Consider the following 20,371-nt stretch of genomic DNA (forward strand, 5'->3'; position numbering starts at 1 on the left):
GACAGTTTCCTGGTGGTGGAGAGCAAAACATCTTGAGAAAGGGTCACCTTTGAAAACAACTTTACACAAAGATGCCACGTGGGTTAGGAGTGGCCCTGCCCCCCTCACTGGAACCCCATAGTACTCTTCATCTGAAGTCACTGATACCCTGGAGGTGATGTCAAATTTCTTCTTCATAGTTCTTGGCCCCTTGTGAACCCTCACAGCACATGACACTACTTCCCCTTCCTCCATCACCTTCTCTGTGCTCTTGCTAACTCCACATCTGCATTCACTGTGGGCACCCCCATGAGCCTCAGCCATCCTCCTGGCTCCAGTGAGGCTCTTCAGGTTGGGTATGGAATCTAGAGGCCCAGCCCCTACTCTTCTCAGCTTCTGGCTCACATTTCTGCTGGATAGTTCTACCTAGATGCTTGTTAGGCCCTCAAAGATTGTCCCTCTATCAAAAATGGATTTTGGGAAGTCTTCCAACACACAAAACCATTCCAGACAAAAAGGCCGTCATGACTTGCCTATTTCTGTTATTGTGCTGACCTTCTAAGCTTGACATTTCAGAGCCATCTGCCAGCCGCGTTCACTTGACCCTGCCCCGTCCTCATTGCCTCAAGTCTGGTGTGGTTTGCCACGTCTCTCCAATCCGGCCATTCTTCCACACTTGCAGAGAGCCTCCAGCCTTGTTCAGCCTCCCCCAGAGCATATCCCCTTCCCTGGACATATAAGCAGCCCCCCAGTGTGATCTGAGTCACCCCTTCCAACTTGCCAGGGCACCAGCTCTATTCTTCCTCTGCCAAAAAGTCTCCTGGGGCTCCTCACTGCCTACAAGTGGGGGTGATACTCAAAATCCTTAACCTCCAATCTGTTCTTCGTGGCTGGGCATTAACCCTTTATTGTCTGACTCACAAGGCAGTCCGGGGTCCTGGAGGAGGGATGGGGGAGCACTTGATGGCTCAGGGCAGTTTTTCCAGGAGTATTTTGCACTTCACCATCACGTCCTAGCCTACTTCCCCATTCACCCAGTCAAACGGATGGATTCACTGACCTTTGCACGTGCTTCTGTTGGAGTTGCCTACCTCTGTACTATTCTTGCTTCTGCTCAACCACAATGCTCTTCCCACCCCGCTAGTACTCATCAAATTGTACCCATCCTTCAAGGCTCAGTTCATGGACACTGCCTCCCCAGACCAGCCTACCCTTAAGTGAGTTCATTTGAAATGTGTTGCAAAGTCATTCTTTGGTAATTGTGAGCAGCCTGTGACATCGCCTCTATAATAATCACAAACTGTTACTTAAATCTTCAATGAACTGGACTTATGTAGTCTCCCCAGTTAGTGTGTTACCTTCTAAGGGGAGTGGGGCTGTCACCCATAGCAGGGCACACTACGAAGCATCTAGTGAGCGTCAACGGACGGTTACTGATTGAGCTGGTGAGAGAGGGGGACCAAAGTGAGGTAGGTAACCTCTGACCTCCCCTCTGCACAGACACTCACCCCAGGTGCTCCGCTGCCCAGGGCCAGCCCTCCCTGGCTCAGTGCCCTCATGGTACCCCCACCCCACCCCTGCCCTTAGCACCCAAGAGTTGTTACTACTTTGAACATCCCCTGCCTCTCAAGAAACTTCCCTGTCCAGTTTCTTTCCTACTCAAAGTGTTAAATTAGCTAAGCTGATAAACTAACCTGTGCTGATGTAGTTATGGGAGAGGGCTAGAGGAGAGCCTCAGGAGATAGGTTCATTTCAACCAGGGTCATGTGGCAACAGCATCCCTGCCTTTGTAATAGTTTGATGGAGTCAAGAGACTGGCTCCTCATCCCCAACAACTGATGCATTACTCCCTCCTCTGAGCTCCCACAGCACTTTGTATATACCTCTTATTGTAGCACTTAGCACATGGTAGCGCCTTAGCTATGTGTTTATGTATGTTTCCCCTCCAATAGACTGTGAGCTCCTCAAGGACAGGGACTGTGTGTTAGTCACTGATGTATCCCCAGCGCCTAGCACAGTGCCTGGCACACAGTAGGTGCTCAATAAATGTTTATTAAAAGAATGAGTGAGTCCTGTTTCTAATCATGGAGATTTCAGTGCTATACTAAGGCAGGCCAGAGAGGCGGGGAAGGGACACCCACACTTGGGGCCTCCCACAGCTTTCGACCCCTCATAGAGCATGGCAGGTAGCTGGCTCCCTTGCCCATGTCTGCGGCCACCCCAGGACAACAGGGTCGACGAGGAGCCCAAGGCTGCTTCCAGCAGTGCCTTGCTGTCACTACATGCCCCGGGCGACTCTGAACTCCTGCCCTTCGCTGCTGCCCACTTCCTGGGACAGACTGATCCCTATTTCCTCACACCTGGTGGAAATGTCAGGCCCGGTGGGAGGGACGGAACAAGAAGTGATTCTCATGATCGTCGTTCCTCTGACCCCATCATGTATTTTTAAAGAGGCGGTTGCCTCCAGCTCCAAAGCCGCTGGATCCGAGGTGAGTGAACTCATTCCCCAGCCGTTCCCAGGCCAGGGAGGCCAACGCGGTCGCTCCTTGGAGAGCCTCAGCCTCGGCACGCCAGGCGTGCGTCCGGCGTCCGGCAGGTGGCGCTATGGAGCCGGCGCAGGCGGGCGTGTGGCCCAGCGGAGCCCGGGAAGGGAGAGGCGGTCAGGGCGGGGCCTGCCGCTCCTGGCGGGGGCGGCCGCAGCCGGCATCTTCTGTCCCTCTATCCTGACTCTGCGCCCCAAACTGTCCTTGGGCGGCTCTGGCTCCCAAGCAGGCCTTCCACTGCTCGGAAGCTTGGAACTTTCCCCCCAGCCCCCGCCCCCTCCACTTTCCAGGGGGAATTTAACAGTCGAATGAATACCCTCTCCCCATTGGCCGGTCGCGCCCTGGCCCCGCCCCCGTCGCCCCCACCCCTAGCCTCCGGGACTAGCAGGTGAGCACGCGGCGGGCCTGGCCTCCGTTGCCGGCCTCCACCCTCTCCCAGGCGGAGGGAGTGAGCCAGGGCCGCGGCCGCCAGTCGCAGGGCTCCCGGCCTGGCCCACCTCCCACCGCAGCCTGCCTTTAGCTACAGTTGAAGCTACAGCGCCGCTTTCAACCTTGAAATCGGAGACCAATTGAGGCGCCCGCGACAGCCTTCTGCCCGCGGAGGGCCCCAACCGCTCGCGGCAAGACCCCGAGCTACTAAGGGTCCGGCGCGCGGCCGGGGAGGCATCCGAGCCCGGTTGCCCAACGCTGGGGCTTGCCAGTCCGCCTCGCCGGGGAAACCCGTGGTCTAGGGGAACACGTGGAGCCCGCCCCACCCCGTGGCGGGGTCCAGAAGGCCCAAGCACTTGGCGCCTCCCCCTGGCTGCTAAGCAGACTGCCCCTGGGGCGGACTCCATCCTCCCTGAACACACACATCCCTTGTCTTAGCAGGGATGGGACACAATAAAATGCCCAGCAGTCTTCCCCGTCGTGGATTAAAGTATGCAAGGGGCAGGAGTTTGCCGCCCAATTCACCGCCCTCCCCCAACCCAAATAGGGCTGCAGTGAAAGCGGATCGTCCTTTCTCGGAGTATGGAGACTCCATGAGCCTCCCTCTCAACCCAGCACCTTCAAGAGGAGCGCTCTAGTAAGACCATCAGCTGTAGGCTCGTGAGCTCGGTCTGTCGGAGGAGCTAACTTCAGCTAAACAGTCATGGTTACTCAGTATGTTTCTCTTCCATTGGCGGTAAACTGGGCCCCATTTGGCAGATGGAATAATGAAGGCTCAAAATACTAGCTTCTCTCTCACCCACTATCAGCCTAGGTGGGAACTGGTGGGCTGGCTCTTTCCCTGAGGCCGCACTGAAAAGGATTAGATCGTTTAATAAGAGGTGATCGTCCTCTCCCCACTTCCAACCTGGGAATGCACACTCATCTCTTGCTTTATGGGATTCACAGCCCATTCCTCCATTTTTGGTCTTCCCACTCTAGCAGAAGAGCAGTGAGAGGGCTCCAGGAAAGGTGTGGAGAAGGGAGCCCAAAAGCAGGAAATAAGAAACTGCTGTTTGGTGTGGCTTTCAACCCACTTCCTTTCTCCAGAGAAATAAAGGAGTGTGTGCATGCCCACACACCCAAACGCCCAGGGCTGTCCAGGAGTCGCAAAGGACCATCACCCATTCCTTTGTGATCATTCTGACTTTGCCCACTGCATCTCCATCCTGCCCTAAATGGAAATCCTTATACCCCTAAGGCTCTCCCTTCATCCTTTGTTCTGAATCAGGCAATCCCCTTTTCCCTTCCCTCTGCCTGTCCTACCTCCAACATATTTTACCAATGTATTAAAAGAAAAAGGAAAAACTTATGTCACTACCTGGTTTAGAGTTCCCATGGTTCCCCATCACCTCAGGCAAAAGTCAAAGCCATACTCCTTGGCATGGCTGGCAGGGCTCCTACATTCTCCTTCCCCACCTGTACCTTCCAGCTTCAGTGACACTGAAGTGGGCTGAGGTTTCCTGCACATACTACCCTTCTTTTTTGTCTCCAAGCCTGTGCTCAGATGTCCCCTTAGTTCAAGGATTCCTCCCTGCCACCCCAATTCCCATTTTCCTACTTGCCAACTAGGCTTCACTTCCAACCACCTCCATGCCCTTGCCCATCCGGCTGAACTCCCAAAGCATCCTGGGCTTAGCTGGATCCTCGCATTCATCACATGGCCTCAGGTGTTGTTTGGGAAGCCTTGAGGTCTCAGGATCAGGAGGGGGGGAATGAAAGCTAATGGAGAGGATTAATGCTGCTCCTCCATCTGAGCAACTCAAGGGTCACTCCTGGGGCAGGATGGCTGGATTACTGTTGGCCAGACAGACAGACCCCCTGGCTGGTACGTGACATGGCTCTCCAGACACGGCAGCCACAGTGAGAGATCCTAAGAGCATAGCTTACAAGGGCCTCATCCCAGACCTGCAGACATCCCCTTCCCTTCAAAGAGTAACAGGCTCATTCTCGAGCCAGCAGTCACAAGTCACAATCATACTTTCTCCTGCTGATTTTCAGAAGAAGGGAGAAAAGTTGTGAAGTCTAGGATGGGCATCTTGCCTCCAATGCAGGTGGGTCTTAGGAAAGCAGAACCATGGAAGGTCTGCACTGTGTAGGGGGGCAGAGGGCAAGACAGTGAGGGCAGTGAGTGACAAGACCATGAAGTATGCTGCTCACACAGGTGGCTCAGGGCAGGAAACAGTGCTGGCAGGCAGGTGATTTCCTTGAGTTAAAGAGGATCATCCCTCACAGCCACCTCCAAGAGGCCCCCTCCCTCTGACCATACTCCTCTAGGGAGATCAAGGAATGTGTGCACATGTGCGGGGGCACCCCCACGCAGCCTACCAAACTGATGCAAGTACTCGATTTTTCCCAGGATTTGCCCCGGCCTTTCCTTTTCTTTCCAGATCTTGCCAAGGTGACCCAAATCCTCACTGGTCACTCTACCTGTTTTCTCATTTGCTGTGCCAATAAGGACCCCAAACTGCAAAGTAGGCTGAGGGTTTTCCCCACTGACTTCATAGGGATACCCATCTTTTTTTAACTACAGAAAAGCCAATACAGGGAGCAGAGAAAAGAGACAGGAGACAGAAGCCCTGACACAGGTTTTTCAGTATGCAAGTGTTTTTGACTCCACAGCCAGTTGCTTAAAATGAAACATAAAGGGCAGCCAAAATACACACCCAAATGCAAAAAAGGAAAGGCAAACATAAAATAAACCACACAATACCATGAACCCCAACAAAACCAGAAAATTAAACCCAAAAAAACCCCTCAACTTTATATATATATATATATATATATATATATTTTTTTTTTTTTTTTTTAAAAAGGGAGAACAACTGTTCAAAACCAACTGGGCAGTATGGTGGAGGTGGGTAGCAGTCCTACAGAAGGGGGCCTAGAACTTCCCCCTGGGAACAAAGAACAAACACAATACAAAGAAAATAACCAACAATCCTCCTGCGAGGGTCAGGAGTCTCCAGAGAACAGATTGTCCCATCCTCAAACTGGCTTTTTTTTTTTTTTGCCTTTTTTTGTCTTTTTTTTTTTTCCATTTTCTTCTTTTGTTGTTGTTGTTTTAGCACCTGTACAATAAAACTGTACCATCTCCAACCAGAGCCGGCCGTAGGGAGGCCCTCCTGCTTTTGGATGGTACATACTCTCTACAAGGATTGTTCGGAAAAATAGCGATTGGTAGAAAAATAAGAACAAGAGTGGGAAAGACAATGCCACAGAGGGGGCTGGGACAAGGAAGCAGCCCAAACCCCTCCTTCTCTCTCTCCACCAACAAACCCAGCGCTGAGAGGGAGACCTGGTAGGGCCGGGCCCGCAGCCCCCATCCCCAAGCAGGAGTGGGGCCTGGCGGGAGACCAGTCTCCTGCCCTCACCTAGGAAACAGCTGCGACCTGGGTTCAACATCTGGCAGGAATTCCCAGAGCCCTCTGGAAATTCCAAAGGAGAATGGGGGGGGGGGCGCAGAGGGAGAAGGAACTAAGGACAGAGAGAAGAGAAAGGGAAGCTTCAAAGGCAAGGAGGAAAGATGGGGACAAGGGCAAAAGGGAGCTGAGAGGCTCAGTCTCCAGGGAGGGCAAGGCCCGGGTGGGGTAGGGTGGCCAGGGGTGCAGGGGAAGAAACTGTGGAAACAAACCTATATTGTGCATTCTGAGGGCAGTGAGGACGGTGAGGAGGAGGCAACCTGTTCCTTCAAGACCCATTCTCAACTCTCCATTAGAGTAACTTATTAATAACCCCTTACTCCCACAATCCTCCCCTCCCCAGTAAACAAGCATCTCCAAACAGCAGGGCTGCTGCAAGGGGCAGGGGGGGGGTGAACGGGGGTTGGGGGGGGTGGGATTGGGGGAGGGGTGAGCACCAAAGCCTCAGGATTCACCCCCAACCCCCCAGACCTGGGCCAGCACCAACCACCTTCATTAGTTACAAGTCAATGGCCCCCACCCTTCCCTGCCTCCTCCCCAGTGGTGGAAAAAAACCTGGGAGTAACTTTTTCAGAGGGAGGAAACAGCTTCAGAGCTTGATCAAGAAAGACAAAGAAAGGAGGTGAAGAAAGTCCCTCAATACAACAAGTTGTCTCAAATCGTCACAGTGATACAGACTTATCAGAAACCAATGAAACAATACAAATTAAATACTAATAAAATAAATACTATGGAAGACAAAAGAACACAGGGGAACGGAGGGGGCGCTCAGAGATTTGGGCTTTTCTCATTTCTCTTCCGGACAGGCCGTGGCCACCCAGGGCCCCGGGTTTGGTCTTGGTCACACACAAGGAAGCCAGTCCAAGGGACCCTGGCGCCACCTCCCACCACCCCTGGGACCTCTTGTCCTCAGACGTGGAGTTCAACTTTCCACCCCCATCACCAACCACAACAACAATGACGATGACAGGGAGATGAGAACTAACTGTAACCAAAAAAAAAAAAAAAAAATCCAGTCACTAATGCTGGCATCGATAAGGCGGCTTCTTGTTGGTCCGTATTATTGCCTCTTTCTGCAGTCTGGTGCTCGGTGGGGGAAAAACATGGGAGGTGGGGGAGGGGTGAACTTGGGAGGAGAAAGAAGAAAAGGGAGGGGCTGTTTTCCCGGTCAACTGTTCCAAGGCTGGAACTCTACCTCGGACCCTAGGAGCCGAAGCAGCTCCACCTCGTACCGCACCAGCTCCACAGTCTCAGAGGAGCCCGGGGCAGAGGTGCCATCCATGCCTCCAGGCCTCTCGGCGGGGGTCAGCAGCTGACTGGAGGCCACCTGCCGGTAGAACTCAGCCTTGGGCAAGGTGGCGATTTCAAAGTGCGGGAACCGAGCCTGAAAGATCCTCGAGGAAAGCTTCAGTCTCTTCAGGACGTCGGTAAAGAGAAACCAGTTGCAGGGCCTGGAAAAGGCAAGAACGAAAGTTAGGGAAGGGGCAGAAGGGACAGGGTGGGGTGCGGGCACTGGGCGCTGGCCTGGCTACCCCTCCGCTAAGCCCCTGACCGCTTGGGTGTCGCAGAGGTGACAATTTTCTCCTGTCCCCTATGCTGGCAGGCCCCAGGCTTTCAGCTCAATGGCAAGCACTCAACCTGTGACTGACCCCTTCCAAAAAGTGGGAGTAGGAGGGAAGTGGGCCTTCCAGAACCATGGACTCTGAGCAGGCGTCCCAGCCTTCGCAGCCCAGGTGACCTGGAATTTACCCTCTGTGGGGACCAGTTCTGCCCCCCAGCAAGCCCTGCCAGCCTGTCTGGTTTCCCTTTCCTTGTCTCACCCCTGCTTCCCTTGCCTCCTTCTTCTCCAAGATCTTCCCCAGCAGAGGGGGAGCCGTGGAGAAAGGCCTAAACTGCGGGTAATCCAAAAGGCATTTCTCTTTGGCTCTGGAATGCATTAGACAAGTTTTTTCTCCAGCGGCAGCACCATCGTTTCTGCAGGGCTGCAGCTCACGTTACAGCTACAGCTAGTCTGACTTTGCTGAGCACACCCGACTGGGCCTGGGCGGCAGCCTGGGGACAGCTGGGAGGGGGGCTGCGAGGCCGCCCAGGGCCAGACGCTGGCTTTGACTAAACCGGGAAGAAATGCCGCGTCCCCATGTTAGTGGCCCCTGTTTCCAGGGCTGTCTTTCCTCGCCATCCGCCATTCCACTGTCCCACTTCCAGCCTTTGCCACTTTTAGCCTGGACTGTATTGCATCAGCCTTCTAACTGGTTTCCCTCTGCCAAGAGTCACTCTTCCACACCCCCCACCCACCCTCACTGGATCCTCAGTTACTCTTCGTTTTCTAAAAAGAAAATCAGACCTTTTCACTCGGTCACTAAACCACTTTTAATAGATCCCTAGTATCTCCAGCAAAAAAATCCTTCAAACTCTTTAGCATGATTATTATGCAAGATCTTCCAAACAAACCCCATTCAACCCCTTTGGTCTTATCTCCACCCAATCATGCTCTCACTCACACACAGATGCACACACACAGGCTGTCTACCCCCACTCCACCAAGTACCAGCCATTTAATGCAGGACTAGCCCTGTTTTCTGAACTTGAATGTCTCAGAGCCATACCCTCCATCCTTGTCTCCTCGGCAGCCCAGTGCAGACACCCTGTCACCCGTGAGGCCTTTCTCTGATGTAACCGGTTACTCGTCCCATCTTCCACAGTCTCCTGGCACTTGGCTTATACCCCTATTATAACCTGGTAACAGCCCATTTCGGAAAGAATATAAAAGAAATGCAAACTGTGATTCTCTCTGTGGTCCAGGAAGGGGAACTTGGGGGTGGACTGGAACTTATATTTTTCCCTTGACACCTTTCTGAACTATTGTATTATTTACAAGAATAAATCTGCTTAGGTATGTGGTCTTTTATTAGACTTCATGGTATACTTGTCTGTGCCCTATACCAGACTGGAGAGTCTTTGAAGGCCAGAGCTATATTCCAGCACTCTGGGTTTGACCTGGTGCAACTGCTTAAGACATGATTCTGGAATTGAATGTTCTGTATGCACCTAAAACTTCTCCCCAGACCCACAGTCCTCATCCTAAAAGGCAGCATTTCTTCCGAATGACAGTGATCTCTATCATCTCACACAAGCAGGGAATGGGGTGTTCTGGGTCAAGAGAAAGGGGGTTCAGATGCCAGAGCCTTGGACATCGCTTTCAAAGAATGAAGGAAAACTCCCTCAGAACACTGACAGTGATGATCAGAATTCAGTTTTGCTTTGATGAGTCAACAGGCACTTCTGAAGCCCACAGGGCCTCAGAGTCATCAGGATGTAACACCCTCCCCCCTTTTTAAGGCCATAAATTCTTACATGGTGTTGCATTTGTGTGGAAGGGCAGATTCAGAAGCGGTGCTCGAGAATGTAGCATCAAGAAAACCAGCTCTGCTGGAACCAAGTTCTCAACCAAATACCCACCTGCCACGCAGTTTGCTTTCTGACACTCAGCCCCTGGTTGCCCCTGTTCTCTCTGCACCTAAAGCACACTACCCTGGTCCTTTTACCGCCTGGGGCCCAAGATCCTATTTCAGTGAAGGAGGTGCTGAATATGTTGGAGGAATTAATTAACTGTGCAATACTATATCCCAGAGGCCCAGCCCCGCCCTCAGGGATCAGCTTATGCCCAGAAGAATAAGGACCAAAAGCCCCTGAAACTTGATCCCTACTAGTGTCATCATAGAGGCTATTTTTATTCTTATCAGGCCAGGGGGGAAGGGATGCAAAGAAACTGTGGTCTAGTGGTTAGAGTGGCCAAGTGAGGGGCTCCCTCAAAGGGTTCCTAATCCATTGTCCACTGCCCCCCATTATGTGCACTTCATGTGCTTTTATTTAAAAGAACATAGGGTCTGATATTTCAAAAACAGATATCAAAGAAAAAGTATACTTAAAAGTGTTTGCAAAGGTTTTGAAATATGTGAAGACACCAAGAAGAGGACACTTAATGCTGGAGGCCAAGATCCCCTGGAGGAGGGCATGGACAACCCATTCCAGTATTCTTGCCTGGAGAATCCCATGGACATGGAGCCTGGTGGGTTACAGTCCATAGGGTTGCATGGTCGGACACAACTGAAGCGACTTAGCACTAGCACAAGAACAAAAGGCCAGTGTATTCTGTATCCTCCTAACCAGCTCAGCCATGGCCCTGCAGGTTGCTGAGCTTTCTTCTGAATCATCAAATAAAGGTGACATTGGGTCCACTCTAATGCTAAGTACCACATATATTCTAGTCTCTGAAAATGGGTGATCCTCATTATAATATGTGTGGTAATCTGAGAGGACAGCAGCAATGCCATCACCTCACCAATATTAAGGCAATGAGCAACCAGCCTGTGGATTACTTAAGGACCCCAGTGGCCCCACAGCTATGGCAAACATATGTCCTGGCTTTTCCAAGAATCTCAATTTCAAATGTTCTATCTGGCTGTCCCCAGAAACCACAAAAATGTTTCAGAGAATCTAATAGTTCACCAGCCCAGATATCTCCCAGATCATCTGTTACACCCAGAAACAGCACAAAAATTCTTCAGAGTGAATCTAGATATTGGTTTTGGAAAACACACATAGTTAATGCACCTAGCTAATCTGGGTGCATTATCTAACATCTAACATCTAATTAAATATTAGATATGTTCTAATATCAAACATATCTAATCTGGGCTGGAGAGTCAGGCTGGACTGGTCATATTTTCTCCTTCCTGCACTCTAGCATTTGTTCTCCAGGTCTCAGTTTCCTGCAGGAGAACTCCATCCTTCTCAAGATCCTAGCGCTCGGTCCCCATAGACTACTCAAACACTCACCCGCGGGACACTGACACTTGGAGGTTGTAGCAAGGGAGAAGAGGCTTATCTGAGAGCTCAAACATAAAATTATCCTCTTCCACATCATCTCCTTCTTGATCAGAGCTCCCAGGAGGATTATGGAGGAGGTCACAGGCAAACCCATCTTTTTCCTCTGTAAAGACATCATATAGGGAATTAGTACTTAGCTACACGCATGATACCACAGAAAAGAAATGTTCCAACAAGATACAGATCCCTGGTCAGGGCCAAATGTCTCTGATCCTTGGGAGGGCGTGTGAACGTTCTAGACCCAGGAGGTAGTGCTTAGTGGCCACAGATTCATTATACTCCTCCACCTTTCAACTGGGAAAAAAGCAAGGAAGTATGAAGGATATGGTGCCCAACTGCTAGAGACAGAAGCCTGAATACACCATCAGCAGTCAGAGGCAAAGGAAAATACTTGCCCTTCAAACTACAGCTTTGAAAGTTGCCTGCCTGCCTGCACGGGTCCCCAGAAACCCAGTAGCAGGGACTAGGCCTCTGACCTTTCCTAGTCTCACGTTTGGGTGTGGCCTGTTCTCCTGCTCCAGCTTCCCCCAAACTTAGGAGTGAGCACCTTCCTCAATCTTGGTGAGCGCTGGATGACAGCCACAGAGAAAAGCTCACTACTCTTTTGACAGAGGAAGGCTCAGGCCGGGGCTAAGGACTTGGGAGCTGGCAGCTCTCTCAGAAACTCTATGTGCATTCTGGGGACGGGGTAGGGAGGGATGGTAGCTGCCAGATGGTGGGCTGGGTCCCTTTTGAGTGTGAGCAATACCAGAAGAGGCAACAGTGCACATGGGGGCTTCCAGCAGGGTTAGGACAAAGCCACGGAGGAGAAAGGAAGCTTGGGAGAGAGATAATTTAAAAAATACCCAGGGTGGGGAGTGGTAGAGGGCTAAGGACGGATGGCTTTGTCCAAATCAATGGCATCTGTTGATTCTGGCCACCTAGTTCTGAGTCTGGGAGAAGCATGGGCTGGAGTGGGGGGTGAAAGGGTCTGTAAGCTACTAGCAGATGAAGAAGGGCTACCTCCATTGGGTCACTCCTGTCTTTGAGAAGAATCAGTGATACCCAAAGCAGATCCCATACATCTGAGACATAGACCAGAGTGGGAAATATCCACTTAAAGCTTACCCAACACAGAACTGCTGTAGAAGTCCCAGGAAACGCCAGGATCACCCTCTGCCCGGCCCTGGAGATCTGAGAGGTGATCTGATGAAAGAAGAAAGGGCAGTGAGAATAGGGGGTAGACTAAAAGAGGAATCTAGAAGCAAAGTACATACATTTGGCATTAGGAGAATGGGTGATGGGAAGGAAGGACCACAAGAGGGTCCAGGAGCGACCCCAGAGAGATCCGCTATCCATCAGAGGCTACAAACCAGTGCCCAGAGCCAAATCTAGCCCACTGACCACCTGGGTTTTGGCCCAGTGTTTTAAACCTCCACAATTTAATTAACTTCTAACATTTTAAAGTTGGGAGATTTCACTTAAAAATTCGAATTTCCAAGTTCTCTTGAAAAAAAAAATCAAGAGATCTGGCAAACACTGTATCCACATTCCTGCATGTCATCAGTTGGCTAGAGGGAGAGGCGACATGTGCGTTCTCCAGTTCAGCAGGCCCCACCCAGCCTGCCTGCTCTCTAACATGATCAGTCTGAAGGCATTTAGGCCTGGGACCCCTTCTTCAAATGATGTAGGGCATTGCTCTGCAGGCAGAATCCTAGATCCATCCCAGGATTTCAATCCCCTGCTGGTCACAATGTTCATATATCCAATCGTGATCTTGCCAATCCAAAGGAAGATAAAGGAAGCATAATTCCTTCTGTCTCGTCTTTGAAAACATGGATTGGTGGGAAGGGGGATGGCCAAGTTTATCCTCATGAAAACCTATTGCTTCCACAGCAATACCCAAAAGAATTAAGAACAGGTAATGAAACAAAAACTTGTACATGAATGTTCCAGAGCAGCTCTATTCACAATCTCCAAAAAGTGGAAACAACTCAAATGTCATTCAACTGATGAAGTGAGAAACAAAATGAAGATTAACACAATGGGATAGTAATCAGTCATTAGGAGAAATGAAGTACTGATACACGTTACCTACAACATGGATGAAACTAGGAAACAAGGAGGCTAAGGGGTTAGGACTTAGCGCGTTTTCTTTTTTTGGGTTCATGGCTTACAAGATCTTAGTTCCCCAACCAGGGATTGAACCCGGGTCCTGGCTTAAGTTGGGTTAAGCTCCAAGTCCTAACCACTGGACTGCCGAATTCCCTCTCTCTAAAAAAACCATTTCAAACCACCTTTCGCTTACACAATCTGAGAACTGACATCAGGCCACCTCTTAGCCTCCCTGTTTCCTAACTAAGTATCATCTAGATGAATTGTTTCACTTCTTGGCTCCATGTGGACAAAAAGCAGGATTCCATGACAAATTCAACTGTGTGATCTGTGGGCACATGGCCCAGTGGTTGCCAATGTGCCACGTAGTACAGTTGGCAAGCTGATTTAGCTGTGTATGGTCGCCACCGGCCCTCAAGTGACACCTGGGCAGCAGGACAGGAGAGAGTCCAAAGGGCACAGGTTGGGTGAGGGTGCCCCCTGAAAACCAAATCCCAGGAGGAAGTTGGCAGCTACTCTTAAAGGAGCAGAGCTAAGTTCCCGGATGGAAGGCACCACCACATTCCAGGATACCTTCCCTTTGGGTCACACATTGTATCAGCAAAAGTGCCCATCAGCTGTTGTGAGCTACTGAAAGAAGTTTGTTTTTTGGCAACCCCCTAGGAGATGAGGGGTTTCTTCTGAGAGGAAAAGACAGTCAGAGAGAAGCTTTCAATAATGTCTGAGGAGCCAGAGTGGAAAATCTTTCATCACATATATGAGATCTTTTGAGTATTCCATGAAAAAACTCTTGAGGTCCCAGATGCCAGCTTATCTCCTCTTCTGTACCCTGTGCCATTTGGGAGCTGGAAATAATTTCTTCCAAAGGCATCTGTCAGGTAGGTGACTATAATTCGGTGCCTCGCCCTGCACTAGGTGTCCTGGGAGATAAAGGAATGAGATTGTAAGTTCCCAAAAGTCAGGGACTACATTTGTCCTGTTCATCACTGTCTCCCCAGTTCCAAGGCCCAGGTGCCTGGCACAGTAAGAGCATGATAAACACCATGGGGGATGTAAGAGGGGGGAGAAACTACTATAAGGCGAGACTATAAAGTCAGGGACTTGCTTAGCCTGCGTGCTGACACATAAGCATTCAAGTGACTGCGGTCACCAGAGGACTCCAGCAGAGCAGCCCTCACTCACCATACTCCTGGGTCTCCTCTCTCGGACCTGCCTTCAGAGGTCCCCAGGCACTCATCTAATTCTCCTCACTGACAACAGATCTCTGTCATTTGCAGGTGAATGTGTCTTTTTGAGATAGCCCAAAGTCAATTGGCACAGACAAAGATGCCAAAGTCAGAACTGGCCCACAAGTGGTGCACAAAAGGAACCGTCAAAGTCTGCTTGACAGGGCAGCTTCGAGGCATGTTTCTACACGTGTCTTCATGTTCAGTCAGGATGAAGAGTGACTCCTTTTCCTTGATTTTCCCTTGTCCTCCCTGTAACTTTGAGTTCTTTTCTCTTATCCTTGCCTTCAAAAAGTACCCTCAGCCCAGCAATCCTGCTTCTAGGTATATACCCCAAAGAACTGAAAACTTGTATTCAAATATTTGTTCATGTGTGTTCACAGCAGCACTAGGCACAGTTGCCCAAAGGTGGACACGACCCAAATGTTCCTCAACAGATGAATGGATAAAAGAAAATGTGATCTATCCAGATGAGGGGATAGTATTCACCATTAAAAAGGTGCTACTATGTGGACTGACCTTGAAAATATGATCTACATGGAGGAAGTGAGCCTCAAAAGGCCTCATATTGTATGATTCCCTTTAATACGAAATGTTCAGAATGGGCAAATCCATAGAGACAAAGTAGACAGGTGGTTACCAGGGGCTGGGGTTGGGGGTGGAGAACAACTGCTCAATGGGTATGGGGTCTCATTTTGGAGGGATGAAAATGTTTTGGAGCTAGATAGAGGTGGTAGTTGTCCAACATGGTGAACACACCACCAAATGCCACTGAACTGTTCACTTTTATTTATTTTTTTTTTTTTTTAATTTTTTTATTTTTCAGTGGGTTTTGTTATACATTGATGTGAATCAGCCATAGAGTTACACGAATTCCCCATCCCGGTCTCCCATCCCACCTCCCTCTCCACCCGATTCCTCTGGATCTTCCCAGCCCAACAGGCCCGAGCACTTGATACATGCTGTTCTTTCGAAACTTCCCACCCTCCCCTTCTCCCACAGAGTTCAAAAGTCTGTTCTGTACTTCTGCGTCTCTTCTTCTGCCCTGCATATAGGGCCATTGTTACCATCTTTCTAAATTCCGTATATATGTGTTAGTATACTGTAATGTTCTTTATCTTTCTGGCTCACCTCACTCTGTATAATGGGCTCCAGTTTCATCCATCTCATTAGAACTGATTCAAATGAATTCTTTTTAACGGCTGAGTAATATTCCATGGTGTATATGTACCATAGCTTCCTTATCCATTCATCTGCTGATGGGCATCTAGGTTGCTTCCATGTCCTGGCTATTATAAACAGTGCTGCAATGAACATTGGGGTGCACGTGTCTCTTTCAGATCTAGATTCCTCAGTGTGTATGCCCAGAAGTGGTATTGCTGGGTCATATGGCAGTTCTATTTCCAGTTTTTAAAGAAATCTCCACACTGTTTTCCATAGTGGCTGTACTAGTTTGCATTCCCACCAACAGTGTAAGAGGGTTCCCTTTTCTCCACACCCTCTCCAGCATTTATTGCTTGTAGACTTTTGGATAGCAGCCATCCTGACTGGCGTGTAATGGTACCTCATTGTGGTTTTGATTTGCTGAACTGTTCACTTTTAAACGGTTAATTTTATCTTACATGATTTTTGCCTTGATTAAAAAAAATATTTTTAAGTATTCAATGTGAGTGGTGGCCCTGGCAATAGAAGTTTCTCTATTTCCTAGGGTCCCATTGTACCCCTGCCCATCTCCTACAACCAAGTCACCAGCTGAGGGACATGTAAGGGGAGAAAAACAAAAAACAAACACCCATCGACTGGGGGTCATATGGCCGAGGTCTCTGGCAGGAAAAACAAAAATCTGTGATTCAGTGACCTCAAGTGGTAAACTGCTAACCCTTTCATTGGTGGAAGGAAAAGCAGTCCTGAGAGTTCCTTCAATGCCCCAAGCCAAACTGCAACAACTCCCCACCGGCTCCCACATTCTTTCCGACAGTGGACGTAAAAGCAGTCTGTTTTCCCTTGGCTAGGCTACGTATTATTCTTTTCTTCAAAGGGTCAAAGGGAAATCAGTCACATGCCTGCCTGTAATCTGGCCCAAGAAGGAGCTCTTCCAAAGGCCTCTTGGAAGGTTTGGATGGCTTGGTTCTCCAAGGACAAGGAGGAGAGACAAAGGGTTCACTGTCTGACCTCCAGTACCCAGAACTGTACCTGAAACTTAACAGGTGCTCTATAAACACATGGATGAACACGTGAAGCAGCAGCACTATACCCTCCAGGGTCTCGGGAGACATGGGCCTCATGCTAAGCCAAGGCAATGGAGGAAAATCCACATTTTCAACCCACACGAATCACCAGCATCTTCTGCTTTACAAAAGAATTCACTACAGGATACCACTCCTCTGTGTATTTAAATGAGGATTTGATTCCTTGAGTTTTCCAGGAGAGAAGACTTGCACAAAATGAGGGATGCTCTACGTGAGGCGCAACCCTGATGCTGGCTTACTGTTTCCGTCCTTGACACCCTACAGGGACTCGCCTTCATCTGCTGCCCAGTGGGATCCCCACTAGGGGAGGAAGAAGACAGTGAATCTGTGGGGAATTTGGTCAGGCAAATGCTTGAGGATGAACAGCAAAGAGCTTTTTAACTACCTCAACCAGACAGGCAAGGTAAAAAGAAATCCAGAAGTCTACCCTGATGTACTGAGGTGTAATGGTTAGGGAGGTGGGGCAGAGGAGGAAACCACCTCCCCAATCTTCAACCTCATCGTGCTTCTAGCAGCCACTCTACCCAGTGGTTTCTTGAGATTCGGGGCAGGGGAGAGGTAGGGAACTGATATGAAACAAGAGAAACACTCCATTGGAGGAATCCTAAAAGCTCCTGGTGATGGTTACTCAACATTGTGAATGTATGAAATGCCACTGAATTGTTCACTTCAAAATGGTTCTGTTAGGTGAGTTTTTCCTCAACCTTAAAAACCATAAGTGTTAACCTCTTATCCCCTCACAACAGCCTTTGAGCTCAAGTCCCCCCTCCCGGAACCTACGGAGTGCTGCCAGTGCCTGCTTCCCCAGCTGCCAAGGTCCTAACCAGCTTGAGCACTTTCCCTAATGGCCAGTCAGAGCTCTGCCTTTAATTGGCACTCAGTATTTGCATGGAAAAGAGGTGGCCCAGTTTTAACACTCCTTTCAGCTCCTGGCCCCCATTATGAAGTTATAGCTCTGTGCCCATAAAGGTGAGAAACAATGTCAAGAATTGAATGAAGGTGTTCAGCCTGGAGAGCCTAGGAAGTGCCAGAATTTAAGAAAGTCTTCTCTTGTGTCCACAGCACAGACTAGAACTCGAGTTAGTTTAAGGAGGCATTGAAGGCTTTCCAGTAGTTGGGATTAGGTAACAGACATGAGAAAAGAGAAAACTATGTTTACTTCTCACTTTTTAACTACTTCAAATGGTTTCAACATTCAAACTCCTTGGGGATTTTGGAGAAGGGGTCCGTGAAGAAAAAACTTTGTGACCACAGAGGTTAGAAATAGCTTTATTTGCACCCAGAGGGCCCCAAGCCCTCAGGAGGGTGGTCTCCAGCCCAAAGAGGCCTCTGGATGAGACCTGCTGGTCAGAGGAGTGCTTCATGAGGTGCTTTTATCATGTTGAGATGCTCTGGGTGTTCCTGTGTGCCAGCTTTCCCTGGGAATTGAGTGGAGTGAAGACAACACATGTTCATGTGGAGGAGAGTGCAGGCATTCCGTGGTGTGTGGGAAGAAGCCACAGAAGGTGGCCTGCCCCGAGCCCCATGTAGCCCAGTGATGGTCCAGCTAAACTGAACAAGAGTCCTCACTAGTCCAGAGCAAATGCCTGAAGGAGTGTCCCCATGGGGCTCTGCCCTCACAGACAGGCCTGGGCCCCAGAGCTGGTGGAGGAAAGAGACAGTCCTCCTGTCCCCGCCAGAGAGGCTGGGTCCGGCCGTGGGGTGGAAGCCTGGCTGTGGACTGGATGGGGGCAGCCAGGCAGGGGTCAGGGCCTCCCTCACAGCGTCCCATCACTCCCCCTTCCTTCGTTACCTAGAAGGCCCTTCCCACCTAGTCCTCCTTCCACAGGGACCTTCGGCTCAGGATACTACTTTGTTTCTTCCTCCATCATCAGCTGCCTGGTTAACCTGTATTCCATAAACAAATGAGCTCCTGCTTGGGAGCCTAGGACTTTACATGATGGTGGGGTGGGGGTACTAACTGAGGCCACAGCCTGGGAGAGAGGAAACAGCCTTGGGCAAACCCTTGGCCCTGTCAGCTTCTAGGGTAAGAGGAGCTCTACCATCAGCATCAAAGCCTCCGAAGAGGATCGGTGACACAACCTCCAGCTGCTCCATCCACCCAACTGTGCTTAGGCAGGCTGAAGAAGTCACCGCTAGAGTAAGGGCCAAGCTGTAATATCACACAGGAGGTGGGGTTCCTTTATTCAGAGGTCAAGTCTGAGGAGATTTCCACTGAGCATGCCCAAGCCAGACTTCCTTCCTCCCACTGCCCAACTCCATAGAGCTATCTAACTGCAGAGAAACAGCTGTCATCCACTAATGAGAAAACAAATGCAGGTTGGCTTGTGGTGCTTGCCATGGGCCTTAACACTACTTTTCCAGAGGGGGCAAGTGAGGGAGGAAGAGCAAACAACAGGAGGATGCACAGGGAACATCACAGTTACCACAGGGTGTGAGGAATATAGCATCTGGAGGGGTCCCAAGGGTTGAACTTTGATCACCAACAGAGATAAAGTGCAAGTGCAAAAACAAAAACAAACTGCTAAGTGTCACCTCTTTGCAACTGGCAGACCATTCAAAGCACAAGTCCACACATTTTGCCACAAACTCAAACTACTAGTGGGGCCACTGTCCCAAAGAGAGGCCTGCCTCACACATGGAGTGGGAAAAGGGGTCCCCAAGGACAACCAGGGTCCTGAAGAGGATACATGCAATGAGGATACCCACAGCACAAGGACAAGAAGAAGCTGCCTGCTGACTTTTTAAAGTTCATATAGATTTCTGAGTTGTTAGAAAGAAACACATGAGGAGAGCTGATGCCCCTCATAGGAGCTGCTTGAGGTGAGTGAGATGAAGGGTATCTCAGGAGCTCAGGGTCAGAGCCCCAGTAATGAGGTTTTGAGTCTGGGCCATACTCACCACTGAGAAAGCGCTTCATGGTGTCACTGCTGGCCAGCTTCATGGCTGTCTGTCCTGAGTAGGTGGCCAGTGTGGGGTCAGCCCCATAGGACAGCAAGAGCCAGATGGTCTCCAGGTTGTCGTTGACCACTGCATCATGAACTGGCCTGCAAGGTGACACAGTGTGAGAATAGCAGGACCCAAGTGGGAACCTGGGTGTCTAGGCCTCAGGCCACCTTACCAGGGAAAGCAAAGCGAGAGGAGCCCAGCGTAATATGGGTAAGAGGGCAGGGAGTCACCACTGGCCTGCACTGCCCTCCATATTGCCCCACCTCTTTCTCCTCCCTCCCAGTTCTCTCTCTTATGTTCCCTAATGGTGGTCTGCTGATAGTTCTGGAGCTCAGGGGAGAATGGGCCCCTAACTGAGGATAAACTTAGAGAAGATTCTGGGGGATGTGACTGGAAAACCCAGATGACTGCCCCAGAGCTACTCTGCACACCCAACAGGTGGCCCAGCAGCCCACATCCTCTGACCCAAGCCCCCCCGCCCCCCACTTGGTATGCAGCTCAGGGGTCAGTTTCGCCCAGGGAGCAGGCCCTTGGATATAGCACAGGAGAAT

The 20,371-nt window shown here is 50.2% G+C and overlaps 1 protein-coding gene across 4 annotated transcripts in view; it reads right to left on the reverse strand.

The window, feature by feature from the left end:
• Positions 1 to 5,545: 5,545 nt before the first annotated feature.
• The window catches only part of BCORL1 (BCL6 corepressor like 1), a 61,585-nt gene continuing 46,759 nt past the window's right edge, over positions 5,546 to 20,371 (reverse strand). For all 4 annotated transcript variants that reach the window (XM_065916088.1, XM_065916084.1, XM_065916085.1 and 1 more), the window contains 4 exons: positions 19,773 to 19,918; positions 12,410 to 12,487; positions 11,252 to 11,405; positions 5,546 to 7,863 (listed from right to left, as the gene is read on the reverse strand). In XM_065916088.1, coding sequence (XP_065772160.1) covers positions 7,581 to 7,863; positions 11,252 to 11,405; positions 12,410 to 12,487; positions 19,773 to 19,918 — 661 coding nt within the window. In that variant the 3' untranslated portion in view covers positions 5,546 to 7,580. The remainder of the gene's footprint in view (positions 7,864 to 11,251; positions 11,406 to 12,409; positions 12,488 to 19,772; positions 19,919 to 20,371) is intronic.

This window comes from Muntiacus reevesi, chromosome X (assembly GCF_963930625.1).
Source record: "Muntiacus reevesi chromosome X, mMunRee1.1, whole genome shotgun sequence".
Lineage (NCBI taxonomy): Eukaryota > Metazoa > Chordata > Mammalia > Artiodactyla > Cervidae > Muntiacus > Muntiacus reevesi.